The sequence below is a fragment of the Saccoglossus kowalevskii genome, chromosome 20 (genome assembly GCF_978046115.1).
Source record: "Saccoglossus kowalevskii chromosome 20, keSacKowa6.1, whole genome shotgun sequence".
NCBI lineage: Eukaryota > Metazoa > Hemichordata > Enteropneusta > Harrimaniidae > Saccoglossus > Saccoglossus kowalevskii.
In genome coordinates, this window is record NC_140660.1 from 28,251,030 (window position 1) to 28,267,314 (window position 16,285).

At 38.6% G+C, this 16,285-nt stretch overlaps 1 protein-coding gene across 1 annotated transcript in view; it reads left to right on the top strand.

Annotated features, from left to right (window-relative positions):
• Window positions 1-12,744, top strand: part of LOC100377291 (transcription activator GLI2.S-like) — a 50,775-nt gene extending 38,031 nt beyond the window's left edge. The window contains exons 10-12 of the mRNA XM_085494173.1: window positions 919-1,188; window positions 1,533-1,857; window positions 6,958-12,744. Coding sequence (XP_085350299.1) covers window positions 919-1,188; window positions 1,533-1,857; window positions 6,958-8,471 — 2,109 coding nt within the window. The 3' untranslated portion in view covers window positions 8,472-12,744. The remainder of the gene's footprint in view (window positions 1-918; window positions 1,189-1,532; window positions 1,858-6,957) is intronic.
• The last annotated feature ends 3,541 nt before the right edge of the window (window positions 12,745-16,285 follow it).

The following is a 16,285-nucleotide window of genomic DNA, read 5'->3' on the forward strand; positions in this document are numbered from 1 at the left end:
GTGCTTGGCTGTTTTTTTAGGGAGTAAATTCAAAATTTTTTCCGGAAGACAATTTTAGTTAACCATCTGCCAGATTTTGTGGGGTGGGGGGGGGGGGGGTTAGCACATCTTTTTGATGGGATTTAAAATTTCGAAATGAATTGCATCGTCATTGATTTCTGCAACTTGCAGTGTAAACAGAAATTTGTTCAAAATACACACATTTTATTACAATATTATTTACATAAAGTCAGAATTTACAGTGTAGAAATTATTAGAGTCTGTGAGAAAATGTCAAAAACTTCGTTATTATTTTCGTTATTGAATGTTTCTGGTTTAACACTAACCCTTGACCCTAATCAATTTCCGCAATAAGGTTTTCGGCAATATTTGAACTGATGTTATTAATCAATCAGAATGCAATCGGGAATTGACGTTAGCGTTTTTTACAGCACAAAGTGTTTAAATTGATCTGTTGGCACTGATTTTGACAAAAAAAACAATAAGATTTTTTAAAATAAATGTTGATTTGAAAGTGTGGATGTATATAACATTTTTCACAACCTTGAACAAGGGGGTGTTGAATTGTAGTTTACCAGTTTACACACAATTTACGATAGTCATAAAAGATCCTGTAATTAGTATGAAAAGATAAAATAATGTTCAATAACCGTGTTCCAAGACTAAACTGTTTAATTTGAGTTGTTTCGGAAAGAGGTGTTTGCGAAGTTGAACATGACACCAAAAACTGACATCCCCCCAAAATGGTGGGTAAGCGTTTAGTCGAAAATGGTGGTAAGATGATTACGGTATGTGAACATTATGGCTATACTAAGATATTGTCAACTGCATAGTGATGAATATCAGTGCTTAACTAAGTTGACTTTCTGTTGTTGTTATTATTATTATTATGATAATGAATGTTTGTTTACTTTGTAGAAACCTTATGCATGTAAGATCCCCGGTTGCCCCAAGCGATACACAGATCCGAGCTCGCTACGGAAACATGTCAAGACAGTACACGGACCAGATGCGCATGTCACCAAGAAACATAAAGGTGACAGAAAACCAGACATGGGAGGAAGTAACCATGGTAACAGTCACCATGGCGGCAAGGGTGAAAAGGGAGAGCACAAGCCAGATATTGGAAAGGTGGACGAATGTTTAAGTGTTAGACCAATAAGAGTAAAACCAAGTGAGACAAAATTGGTAAGATTTTATTATAAGACAATGACAATGGATATTTTCAAATTTTTGATATTCCTGACGAAAAATGGAGATTGACACATTTTTTGCCTGTTAAGTGTTACCCTCTCCTGTACTAAAATGAAATTTCTTCTCTAATATTTGTTTTTTTTAGAAAACCAAATAGAGGGATAACATAGTATGGAAGTGTGACATATCTTTGTACTATATTAGGAATGACGTTCCAATGTACCCTCACCCCTTATCCGACTCTAACCCTCCAAATTCTGTTGTATATGCCCCTCTTGATAACTATACTAAAAATTGCGTGAAATCATATCTAATAGAATTATATGTTTATTCAACAGTCACCACAACCTGTTTGTAGTTCATCACCGCATGACGACAGCGGCGTTGAAATGAATATGCACAGCGACAGTCTCGGTGATCTCACAACAATAGAAGATCAAAAGATTTGTGAACACAAAGTCACAAGTAGTAGTCGACATGGTGTTGAATTTCGAGATGGTAGTGTTGCCGTGACAACTACACATACACATGTATATCACGTACCATCAAAAAGGACGACAGCGGGAAAGAAGATGCGAGGAGTCTCTAACGTTGGTCGACTTTCACAGAAAGTAACAAACTCTATTCCATGTGTTCCCAATCTACCAGCTATCATTTCTAGTAGTAAGTAATGTAAAATGCTTAAAGGGCAGTGGTCGTTGTGCCGTGTCCTGTTTGATATGGGACTTATAGCGACGTATACCATGTGTGTAAAATACATTATTTTTTTGCATGAAATTTGAACATACGCTGCATGACGACCACCACGCTTTAAATTCCCTGTCAAATGACCACCTTCATATTTATATTTTTGGTTTCTCTTGTCCTGAAAAGGACATTTGAAAAAAATAAATAAATCATCTTTGACATAATTTTATAAAATTCTGAATTGTGGCCACACCTTTCAGTATCCCAATACACACCTATGCTCAGTCAGTATCCCAATACACACCTATGCACAGTCAGTATCCCAATACACACCTATGCACAGTCAGTATCCCAATACACACCTATGCACAGTCAGTATCCCAATACACACCTATGCTCAGTCAGTATCCCAATACACACTATGCTCAGTCAGTATCCCAATATACACCTTTGCACAGTCGGTATCCCAATACACACCTATGCGCAGTCAATGTCCCAATACACACCCATGCACAGTCAGTATCCCAATACACACCTATGCACAGTCAGTATCCAAATATACACTTATGCACAGTCAGTATCCCAATGCACACCTATGCACAGTCAATGTCCCAATACACACCTATGCACAGTCAGTATCCCAATACACACCTATGCACAGTCAATGTCCCAATACACACCTATGCACAGTCAGTATCCCAATACACACCTATGCTCAGTCAGTATCCCAATATACACCTATGCTCTGTCAGTATCTCAATACACACCTATGCACAGTCAATGTCCCAATACACACCTATGCACAGTCAATGTCCCAATACACACCTATGCACAGTCGGTATCCCAATACACACCTATGCACAGTCGGTATCCCAATACACACCTATGCACAGTCAATGTCCCAATACACACCTATGCACAGTCAGTATCCCAATACACACCTATGCTCTGTCAGTATCACAATACACACCTATGCTCAGTCAGTATCTCAATACACACCTATGCACAGTCAGTATCCCAATACACACCTATGCACAGTCAATGTTCCAATACACACCTATGCACAGTCGGTATCCCAATACACACCTATGCACAGTCAATGTCCCAATACACACCTATGCACAGTCGGTACCCCAATACACACCTATGCACAGTCAATGTCCCAATACACACCTATGCACAGTCAGTACCCCAATATACACCTATGCACAGTCGGTATCCCAATACACACCTATGCACAGTCAATGTCCCAATACACACCTATGCACAGTCAGTATCCCAATACACACCTATGCACAGTCAGTATCCCAATACACACCTATGCTCAGTCAGTATCCCAATATACACCTATGCTCTGTCAGTATCTCAATACACACCTATGCACAGTCAGTATCCCAATACACACCTATGCACAGTCAATGTCCCAATACACACCTATGCACAGTCGGTATCCCAATACACACCTATGCACAGTCAATGTCCCAATACACACCTATGCACAGTCAGTATCCCAATACACACCTATGCACAGTCAGTATCCCAATACACACCTATGCACAGTCAGTATCCCAATACACACCTATGCACATTCAATGTCCCAATACACACCTATGCATAGTCAGTATCCCAATATACACCTATGCACATTCAATGTCCCAATACACACCTATGCACATTCAGTATCCCAATACACACCTATGCTCAGTCAGTATCCCAATACACACTATGCTCAGTCAGTATCCCAATATACACCTATGCACAGTCGGTATCCCAATACACACCTATGCACAGTCAATGTCCCAATACACACCTATGCACAGTCAGTATCCCAATACACACCTATGCTCAGTCAGTATCCCAATATACACCTATGCTCTGTCAGTATCTCAATACACACCTATGCACAGTCAATGTCCCAATACACACCTATGCACAGTCGGTATCCCAATACACACCTATGCACAGTCAATGTCCCAATACACACCTATGCACAGTCAGTATCCCAATACACACCTATGCACAGTCAGTATCCCAATACACACCTATGCACAGTCAGTATCCCAATACACCTATGCACATTTAATGTCCCAATACACACCTATACATAGTCAGTATCCCATTATACACCTATGCACAGTCAGTATCCCAATATACACCCATGCACAGTCAGTATCCCAATACACACCTATGCACAGTCAGTATCCCAATACACACCTATGCACAGTCAGTATCCCAATACACACCTATGCACAGTCAGTATCCCAATACACACCTATGCACATTTAATGTCCCAATACACACCTATACATAGTCAGTATCCCAATATACACCTATGCACATTCAATATCCCAATTTACACCTATGCACAGTCAGTATCCCAATACACACCTATGCTCAGTCAGTATCCCAATACACACACATGCACAGTCAATGTCCCAATACACACCTATGCACAGTCAATGTCCCAATACACACCTATGTACAGTCAGTATCCCAATATACACCCATGCACAGTCAGTATCCCAATACACACCTATGCACAGTCAGTATCCCAATACACACCTATGCACAGTCAGTATCCCAATACACACCTATGCACAGTCAGTATCTCAATACACACCCATGCACAGTCAGTATCCCAATACACACCTATGCTCTGTCAGTATCTCAATACACACCCATGCACAGTCAGTATCCCAATACACACCTATGCTCTGTCAGTATCTCAATACACACCCATGCAGTCAGTATCCCAATACACACCTATGCACAGTCAGTATCCCAATACACACCTATGCACAGTCAGTATCCCAATACACATCTATGCACAGTCAGTATCCCAATACACACCTATGCAGTCAGTATCCCAATATACACCTATGCACAGTCAGTATCCCAATACACACTTATGCAGTCAGTATCCCAATACACACCTATGCACAGTCAGTATCCCAATACACACCTATGCACAGTCAGTATCCTAATGCACAGTTAGTATCCCAATACACACCCATGCACAGTCAGTAACCCAATACACACCCATGCACAGTCAGTAACCCAATACACACCTATGCACAGTCAGTATCCCAATACACACCTATGCACAGTCAGTATCCCAATACACACCTATGCACAGTCAGTATCCCAATACACACCTATGCACTGTCAGTATCCCAATACACACCTATGTACAGTCAGTATCCCAATACACACCTATGCAGTCAGTATCCCAATATACACCTATGCTCTGTCAGTATCTCAATACACACCTATGCACAGTTAGTATCCCAATACACACCCATGCACAGTCAGTGTCCCAATACACACCTATACACAGTCAGTATCCCAATACACACCTATGCACAGTCAGTATCCCAATACACACCTATGTACAGTCAGTATCCCAATACACACCTATGCAGTCAGTATCCCAATATACACCTATGCTCTGTCAGTATCTCAATACACACCTATGCACAGTTAGTATCCCAATACACACCTATGCACAGTCAGTGTCCCAATACACACCCATGCACAGTCAGTATCCCAATACACACCTATACACAGTCAGTATCCCAATACACAGGAATGTCTCAAAATAATCGCCTTTAATTTCCATCTACAGTGAATGTGTGTTTCAATATTAGACAATATCAATGAAAGCAACCCAAACAAACACAGCATGAAAATCCAATTCACATATCAGGTCATTGAATGCACCCAAATATGGTATCAATGGCTGATAAAGATAATTATTATTACTGCCAACCATCTGTAGTTGCATTGGGTGGAATCATCTGTTAAATGCATGTGTTAGTGATCGCTTATACCTACTACAACACATACTGAGTGATCATAACCAGACAATTAACCATTGAATTGTACATGTGTCAAAATATTCCATTGTAAGACGTAATGATTTTTGCATGATTAATACCAGAAAAATCAGTCATAACCCCATAAATGAATCAAGTTGTTACTATGCTAATAATATCGCCTAATATCTGTCCAAATTTGTGAAGAAAAAATTGTAGAAGTTTATTTTAGATTATTTAAAAGTCAAAATCAGTATTAGATGCAGAATAATATTCGCTGTGCTAATTTATGCTAATTTATGCTAATTTGAACACTGATGTGGAAAGGGACGGGTATAAATTATCATATTCACTGCCTCTGTGCTAATTCATGCTAATTTATGTTAATTTAGACATAGATGTTGAACTGGACAGATGTAAATTATATATTTACTGCTTTTGTGCTAATTTAAACACTGATGTGAAAAGGGACGGGTAAAAATTATCATATATTCACTGCCTCTGTGCTAATTTATGTTAATTTAAACATAGATTTTGAACGGGACAGATGTAAATTATATATTTACTGCTTTTGTGCTAATTTTTGCTAATTTAAACACTGATGTGAAAAGGGACGGGTAAAAATTATCATATATTCACTGCCTCTGTGCTAATTTATGTTAATTTAAACATAGATTTTGAATGGGACAGATGTAAATTATATATTTACTGCTTTTGTGCTAATTTATGCTAATTTAAACACTGATGTGAAAAGGGACGGGTAAAAATTATCATATATTCACTGCCTCTGTGCTAATTTATGCTAATTTATGTTAATTTAAACATAGATTTTGAACCGGACAGATGTAAATTATATATTTACTGCTTTTGTGCTAATTTATGCTAATTTAAACACTGATGTGAAAAGGGACGGGTAAAAATTATCATATATTCACTGCCTCTGTGCTAATTTATGCTAATTTATGTTAATTTAAACATAGATTTTGAACCGGACAGATGTAAATTATATATTTACTGCTTTTGTGCTAATTTAAACACTGATGTGAAAAGGGACGGGTAAAAATTATCATATATTCACTGCCTCTGTGCTAATTTATGTTAATTTAAACATAGATGTTGAACGGGACAGATTCAAATTATATATTTACTGCTTTTGTGCTAATTTATGCTAATTTAAACACTGATGTGGAAAGGGACAGGTGCAAATTATCATATATTCACTGCCTCTGTGCTAATTTATTCAAAATTTCTACAATTTCAGCGGCACCTGTTAATAACAGGCGTAATCTTCCTCGTAAAAGTTTCCATGAAAGTTCCAATCTTCCTGATAGCGGTCGCTGTGGTAGCGGTATATCGTACGACAGTTTGGGACGCAGACGTGACAGCAATACAAGTACTATCAGTTCGTATTATAGCAGTCGTCGATCATCAGAAGCGTCTCCTTTCCCGTTTAGTCAATTTTCAAGTCGTAGATCTAGTGAAGCGAGTCCATTCCCAGCAGGACGACGTGGTTCTGAAGCATCACAGGCGTCAAATCGTTTAAGTGTACTTGGATCTCCATATGATCCGATATCACCGGGTTCATCTCGTAGATCTAGCGGTATAAGTGGTATGAATGCACCAACTGGATTACCTGGATTGACCGTTGCACAGCAAAGACGACTACAAGCAAAATTTTATCAAGCCACACATCAACAAATGGGAGATGATTCTTGTGCTCCATCACCGGTACCACCTATGTGGGGATCAAGAAGAGACAGTGAGGGTGGCGTTAGTTTACCACCACGTACTCCATTACCGCATGAAGTTCCTGGTGTTAATGTGCGACGTGCTAGTGATCCAGTACGTGCATTACGAACACCAATTAAAGTTGATTTGAACCGATATAGCAGTATGAGTTCAATGCCGCCATCAAGCAGAAACTTTAACTCCTCTCAGATCAATCCTTTCAAAGCTTTACCAGATATCGGTTACCGCTACTCATCACCAAGACCTCCTAGCATAGCAGAAAATGTTCCAATGGAGTCCATGGAAAATGATGATGCGCCAGAAATGCAAGAAAATGGTGATGTGATTCTCCCGGATGAAGCAGCAATGTTCATAACACAGCAAGAAGAAAAACAACGGCAACGCAGACAACAACGAATTCGTCAACAGATGCGAATGCAGAAAGAACAATATCAACAGCAATTTGGACAACAACAAAGTTATAATAACTATCCAGCCCAGTTGTCTCCGCAGCAACCATCACCACAGCAACCATCACCGCAGCAACCATCATTAGAACAACCACAATACAATCAAGTTATTATGACACAGCAACAAACCCAAATGTGCTACCCACAGGAACAAGCGCAGATATATGAACAAACGTCAAGGTACGTTGATCAAATGAACGCACAATTCGAATCTCAGCCACCGTTACCAACGCAAGCAATTGCCATGGAAACATCCCCTGATAATAATCAAGTTTCCAGTACTGTTAATACTTGTCAGTTGCCACAGCAACCAAACACTGCAGGTTATGAAACATTCATGGTTGAAGGTATGGGGGCGCTGTCTACTGACAACTATTCACAAGATCCAAACACTTACCCTGCAGCAAATATGGACCCAAATCTCATTGATATGCAAATCACTGGTGGTGGCGATGATGACATGGGGTCAGAGGTCATACCAGAACCCGGAAGTACTTCCAATATGGTAATCAATGATATGAATTCAACAATGTCATCATTGGTCGAAGAAAATAAATATTTGAATTTGATGTCATAATATTTCAGTTGCCATGACAATTAGCATACATGTATATTTTAAATGTAGCAAAATTTGTAGCAAATATTTGAATATTAAATCATGTCAGGTTGTCATGGAAATAGATTTACAACATAATTTGGGAAGTGCTATAAATATAAACATATTACATTCATCAGTTATTTTCTGAAATACTGAGAATTGTAACTGTTTTGAAAATATCACATTTTTGTCCTAATGACAGTTTGTCAAATGGTAATACAAATGTATTGCAAATTACATTACGAGTGTATCTATGGATTTTAATTTAGTGTTCACACTTTTCAAATCTTCGGCGTAGATGTACAATCGTCTGATTAATATACACACCATCAAATGTTGAGATTGCGGACAGATAATGCGAAATTAACTACGAAATATGTGAATCTAAGTGGCTCTTCTAAATTAAGCAGAGATTTATGAACAATAGACACTGAGTTAGGGGGCTTTGTTCTTTAAGGTCAGTAAAGGTTAAGGAATAAGACCCTCCAGTAATCTCAAAATGAAATATGTGGAAAGCAGGATATCTACATTTATTGTATTATTTTATTTGAACAAAATTTCCTGTTTTTACCTTATTCTATGAGTAATGTTTCTCATATTTGCATAACGAGAATACAACATTAGCCTTTTCACCACCAGACTTTCTTACCCAAATTATTCTGCACTTTTCTCTTATATTCTTCGATGTTTCTGGAAATGAGTCTCTAATTTTGGAGCTAACAGACAAAATTCGAGTAAATTTTCAATTTAAACTAAAAAAAAATTGGTTAATTTTTTTTTCAACAATTTTACGAAGGAAATTATAAACGGAACTATTGTGTGGATTTGTAAAGAAATGAGGAGGACTGGTGGTGACAACAGTGCTATACTAGATTTTTAAGAAATATTTAAATGAATATGTTTCATGTAATTTATGTCTAAAGCAGGGTAAACCAATAACATAAAAGATACCATCAGCCAATCAGGAAGGCTCTTACATAATGTCATTTCTTGACTGGTTATATCACTGCCATCTGGTATTAGGAGATTATAGTTTATTGCTAATAAGTGGTAGATTTTATTTAATGATGCCATTTAAACATTATTTTGCATGACAATAGAATGTGTTTCCATGACAATATATCAGGTGCTGCAATAGTGGAAACCTCAACAATTTCCTGGTAACCATAGAGCATTAATACTCATTATTATAATGACAATAGAGAGCATTATTTCAATTGTGTCATGACATTGTTATAATTTCCATGACAATAGAGAGCATTATTACAATTGTGTCATGGCATTGTTAAAATTTCCATGACAATAGAGAGCATTATTACAATTGTGTCATGGCATTGTTAAAATTTCCATGACAATAGAGAGCATTATTCTTAACTGCTATTCAGAGTAAAGTTTCATTAAACGATATTTGTATTATAACAATAGAGCTATTGTGATGCTCCTAGTTGATAACAATAGAGGCTAGTGTGATGTTCCTGGTTGATAACAATAGAGGCTATTGTGATGTTCCTGGTTTATAACAATAGAGGCTATTGTGATGCTCCTAGTTGATAACAATAGAGGCTATTGTGATGTTCCTGGTTTATAACAATAGAGGCTATTGTGATGTTCCTGGTTTATAACAATAGAGGCTATTGTGATGCTCCTAGTTGATAACAATAGAGGCTAGTGTGATGTTCCTGGTTTATAACAATAGAGGCTAGTGTGATGTTCCTGGTTTATAACAATAGAGGCTATTGTGATGTTCCTGGTTTATAACAATAGAGGCTAGTGTGATGTTCCTGGTTTATAACAATAGAGGCTATTGTGATGTTCCTGGTTTATAACAATAGAGGCTATTGTGATGTTCCTGGTTTATAACAATAGAGGCTAGTGTGATGTTCCTGGTTTATAACAATAGAGGCTATTGTGATGTTCCTGGTTTATAACAATAGAGGCTAGTGTGATGTTCCTGGTTTATAACAATAGAGGCTATTGTAATGCTCCAAGGTCATACCAATTGGCACTATTGTGATGTTGTGTTGTTATAACCGCTTGAGGAATTTCTTGGGATTGATGATATGAATTTGAATCATTTTATTAAAACAATCAAACCATGTACATTTGAAACTAAATGTTAAATTCAATCTATTAGATCAGTGAATAAATTGTCAAAATCAAATGTGCCAGTGAACTTGATATTGAATTTTTGGTAAAGTATAGTTTGGGGTGAAATTAGGTAATGTGTGATTTGAGTAACATTGTATATGCAAATTGCTTGTATTGGGAGTTGGCCAATCAATTGTATGCGAATTAGCAGGGCAGTTAGGCATTGTCTATGTGAATTTGTTGTGTTGTTAGGCAACCTATGCAAATTTAATGTGTAGTTAGGCAATATCTGAAAATTTGATCGCATGCACATTAGGTGTGTAGTTAGGCAATGTATATATGCAAATTGGCGATAGTTAGGCAGTTTCTATCCACAAATGTAAATATTACACTAATGGTATATTAGTCACTACTCACTACCAACATTATTCAAATTTAAGAACAAAATATTTGACTAAAAAGTGTTTCTATTGTAGGGATACTCATATGGAAGAAAATATTTCAAATAAAATCGCAATATTTTAAAGAAATATCTGGGTAAAACAAGTCTGAATTTGAAAAAAATTAAACTAGCCATTAGGTCAATAGTATGTGTCTATTGACTGTATCAAAGAGAAGTAGCTGATATTGTTGGTGACGTAAAGGAATATATAGATTTCAAAAATATTACACATTTAAAAAAAATTAGTAAATTTACTAAACTTTCTATAAGGAATATTATGTGTTGCTATTGACTGATTATGGAGGCAATAACACACAATGTGTTGCTATTTACTGATTGGGGAGGCAATAACACAATGTGTTGCTATTGACTGATTGGGGAGGCAATAACACACAATGTGTTGCTATTGACTGATTGGGGAGGCAATAAAACACAATGTGTTGCTATTGACTGATTGGGGAGGCAATAACACACAATGTGTTGCTATTGACTGATTGGGGAGGCAATAAAACACAATGTGTTGCTATTGACTAACTGGGGAAGCAATAAAACACAATGTGTTGCTATTGACTGATTGGGGAGGCAATAACACACAATGTGTTGCTATTGACTGATTGGGGAGGCAATAAAACACAATGTGTTGCTATTGACTAACTGGGGAGGCAATAAAACACAATGTGTTGCTATTGACTGATTGGGGAGGCAATAAAACACAATGTGTTGCTATTGACTAACTGGGGAGGCAATAAAACACAATGTGTTGCTATTGACTAACTGGGGAGGCAATAAAACACAATGTGTTGCTATTGACTGATTGGGGAGGCAATAACACACAATGTGTTGCTATTGACTGATTGGGGAGGCAATAAAACACAATGTGTTGCTATTGACTGATTGGGGAGGCAATAACACACAATGTGTTGCTATTGACTGATTGGGTAGGCAATAAAACACAATGTGTTGCTATTGACTGATTGGGGAGGCAATAACACACAATGTGTTGCTATTGACTGATTGGGGAGGCAATAAAACACAATGTGTTGCTATTGACTGATTGGGGAGGCAATAACACACAATGTGTTGCTATTGACTGATTGGGTAGGCAATAAAACACAATGTGTTGCTATTGACTGGTTTTGGAGGCAATAAAACACAATGTGTTGCTATTGACTGGTTTTGGAGGCAATAAAACACAATGTGTTGCTATTGACTGGATTTGGAGGCAATAAAACACAATGTGTTGCTATTGACTGGTTTTGGAGGCAATAAAACACAATGTGTTGCTATTGACTGGATTTGGAGGCAATAAAACACAATGTGTTGCTATTGACTGGTTTTGGAGGCAATAGTACATCAATGTTTTGCTAGTAAAAAGTTATTGTGATACCAAATTGAAGTTTTTATTTTATCTTTTGTTTTCTTTTCCATTTATCTGTATTTATTTCTATTTTTGCAATAATTTTAGAATAGATTGCATGAATTGCCAATTTTAACATTGTTTCCATGACAAAGTATTTTAATGTATTTTTTGTACATTTTATAGCAGACTATAGCATTTATATGTAAATTACATAGTATGTATTTTAGTAGATTGAACTTTATTTGTGTCCATGTTTTGCAACCTTATCTCCCTGTAATATTCCAACTGCCCTGCACATGTCACTTTATTCTAAATGACGAAATTTTTGTCAGTTTTTAATAAAAATTCTATTTATGCATAAATATCTAGTGTCTGTATGACCATGTGTCTGTATGTCTGTCTGTGTCTGTATGACCATGTGTGTCTATATGACCATGTGTCTGTATGACCATGTGTGTGTATATGACGGTGTGTCAGTATGACCATGTGTGTATATGACCATGTGTCTGTATGACCATGCGTGTCTGTATGACCATGTGTGTCTGTATGACCATGTGTCTGTATGACCATGTGTGTGTATATGACCATGTGTGTGTATATGACGGTGTGTCTGTATGACGGTGTGTCTGTATGACCATGTGTCTGTATGACCATGTGTCTGTATGACCATGTGTCTGTATGACCATGTGTGTCTGTATGACCATGTGTGTCTGTATGACCATGTGTGTCTGTATGACCATGTGTCTGTATGACTCTGTGTCTGTATGACCATGCGTCTGTATGACCATGTGTCTGTATGACTGTATGACCATGTGTCTGTGTGATCATGTGTGTGTATGACTGTCTGTGTATGACCATGTGTGTCTGTATGACCATGTGTCAGTATGATCATGTCTGTGTCTGCATGACCATGTGTCAGTATGACTCTGTGTCTGTATGACCATGTGTGTCTGTATGACCATGTGTCTGTATGACCATGTGTCTGTATTACTGTATGACCATGTGTCTGTGTGACCATGTGTGTGTATGACTGTCTGTGTATGACCATGTGTGTCTGTATGACCATGTGTGTGTATATGACGGTGTGTCTGTATATGACCATGTGTCTGTATGACCATGTGTGTCTGTATGACCGTGTGTGTCTGTATGACCGTGTCTGTATGACCGTGTGTCTGTATGACCGTGTGTGTCTGTATGACCATGCGTCTGTATGACCATGTGTCTGTATGACTATGACTGTATGACCATGTGTCTGTGTGACCATGTGTGTGTATGACTGTCTGTGTATGACCATGTGTGTCTGTATGACCATGTGTCAGTATGATCATGTCTGTGTCTGCATGACCATGTTTCTGTATGACCATGTGTGTCTGTATGACCATGTGTTTGTATGACCATGTGTCTGTATGACTATGACTGTATGACCATGTGTCTGTGTGACCATGTGTGTGTATGACTGTCTGTGTATGACCATGTGTGTCTGTATGACCATGTGTCTGTATGACCATGTGTGTGTATATGACAGTGTGTGTGTATATGACCATGTGTCTGTATGACCATGTGTGTCTGTATGACCGTGTGTCTGTATGACTCTGTGTCTGTATGACTATGTGTCTGTATGTCTGTCTGTGTCTGTATGACCATGTGTCTGTATGTCTGTCTGTGTCTGTATGACCATGTGTCTGTATGACTGTCTGTGTCTGTATGACCATGTGTGTCTGTATGACTCTGTGTCTGTATGACTGTCTGTGTCTGTATGACCATGTGTGTCTGTATGACTCTGTGTCTGTATGACTGTCTGTGTCTGTATGACCATGTGTGTCTGTATGACCATGTGTCTGTATGACTGTCTGTATCTGTATGACCATGTGTGTCTGTATGACTATCTGTGTCTGTATGACCATGTGTGTCTGTATGACTCTGTGTCTGTATGACTGTCTGTGTCTGTATGACCATGTGTGTCTGTATGACTCTGTGTCTGTATGACTGTCTGTGTCTGTATGACCATGTGTGTCTGTATGACCATGTGTCTGTATGACTGTCTGTGTCTGTATGACCATGTGTGTCTGTATGACTATCTGTGTCTGTATGACCATGTGTGTCTGTATGACTGTCTGTGTCTGTATGACCATGTCTGTATGACTGTCTGTGTCTGTATGACCATGTGTGTCTGTATGACTGTCTGTGTCTGTATGACCATGTCTGTATGACTGTCTGTGTCTGTATGACCATGTGTGTCTGTATGACCATGTGTCTGTATGATCATGTCTGTGTCTGCATGACCATGTGTCTGTATGACTCTGTGTCTGTATGACCATGTGTGTCTGTATGACCATGCGTCTGTATGACCATGTGTCTGTATGACTGTATGACCATGTGTCTGTGTGACCATGTGTGTGTATGACTGTCTGTGTATGACCATGTGTGTCTGTATGACCATGTGTCAGTATGATCATGTCTGTGTCTGCATGACCATGTGTCTGTATGACTCTGTGTCTGTATGACCATGTGTGTCTGTATGACCATGTGTCTGTATGACCATGTGTCTGTATTACTGTATGACCATGTGTCTGTGTGACCATGTGTGTGTATGACTGTCTGTGTATGACCATATGTGTCTGTATGACCATGTGTGTGTATATGACGGTGTGTGTGTATATGACCATGTGTCTGTATGACCGTGTGTGTCTGTATGACCGTGTGTGTCTGTATGACCGTGTGTGTCTGTATGACCGTGTGTCTGTATGACCGTGTGTGTCTGTATGACCATGCGTCTGTATGACCATGTGTCTGTATGACTATGTATGACCATGTGTCTGTGTGACCATGTGTGTGTATGACTGTCTGTGTATGACCATGTGTGTCTGTATGACCATGTGTCAGTATGATCATGTCTGTGTCTGCATGACCATGTTTCTGTATGACCATGTGTGTCTGTATGACCATGTGTCTGTATGACCATGTGTCTGTATGACTGTATGACTGTATGACCATGTGTCTGTGTGACCATGTGTGTGTATGACTGTCTGTGTATGACCATGTGTGTCTGTATGACCATGTGTCTGTATGACCATGTGTGTGTATATGACGGTGTGTGTGTATATGACCATGTGTCTGTATGACCGTGTGTGTCTGTATGACCGTGTGTGTCTGTATGACCATGCGTCTGTATGACCATGTGTCTGTATGACTATGTATGACCATGTGTCTGTGTGACCATGTGTGTGTATGACTGTCTGTGTATGACCATGTGTGTCTGTATGACCATGTGTCAGTATGATCATGTCTGTGTCTGCATGACCATGTTTCTGTATGACCATGTGTGTCTGTATGACCATGTGTCTGTATGACCATGTGTCTGTATGACTGTATGACTGTATGACCATGTGTCTGTGTGACCATGTGTGTGTATGACTGTCTGTGTATGACCATGTGTGTCTGTATGACCATGTGTCTGTATGACCATGTGTGTGTATATGACGGTGTGTGTGTATATGACCATGTGTCTGTATGACCATGTGTGTCTGTATGACCGTGTGTGTCTGTATGACCGTGTGTGTCTGTATGACCGTGTGTGTCTGTATGACCGTATGTGTGTGTGTATGACCATGCGTCTGTATGACCATGTGTCTGTATGACTGTATGACTGTATGACCATGTGTCTGTGTGACCATGTGTGTGTATGACTGTCTGTGTATGACCATGTGTGTCTGTATGACCATGTGTCAGTATGATCATGACCATGTGTCTGTATGACTCTGTGTCTGTATGACCATGTGTGTCTGTATGACCATGTGTCTGTATGACTGTATGACTGTATGACCATGTGTCTGTGTGACCATGTGTGTGTATGACTGTCTGTGTATGACCATGTGTGTCTGTATGACCATGTGTGTCTGTATG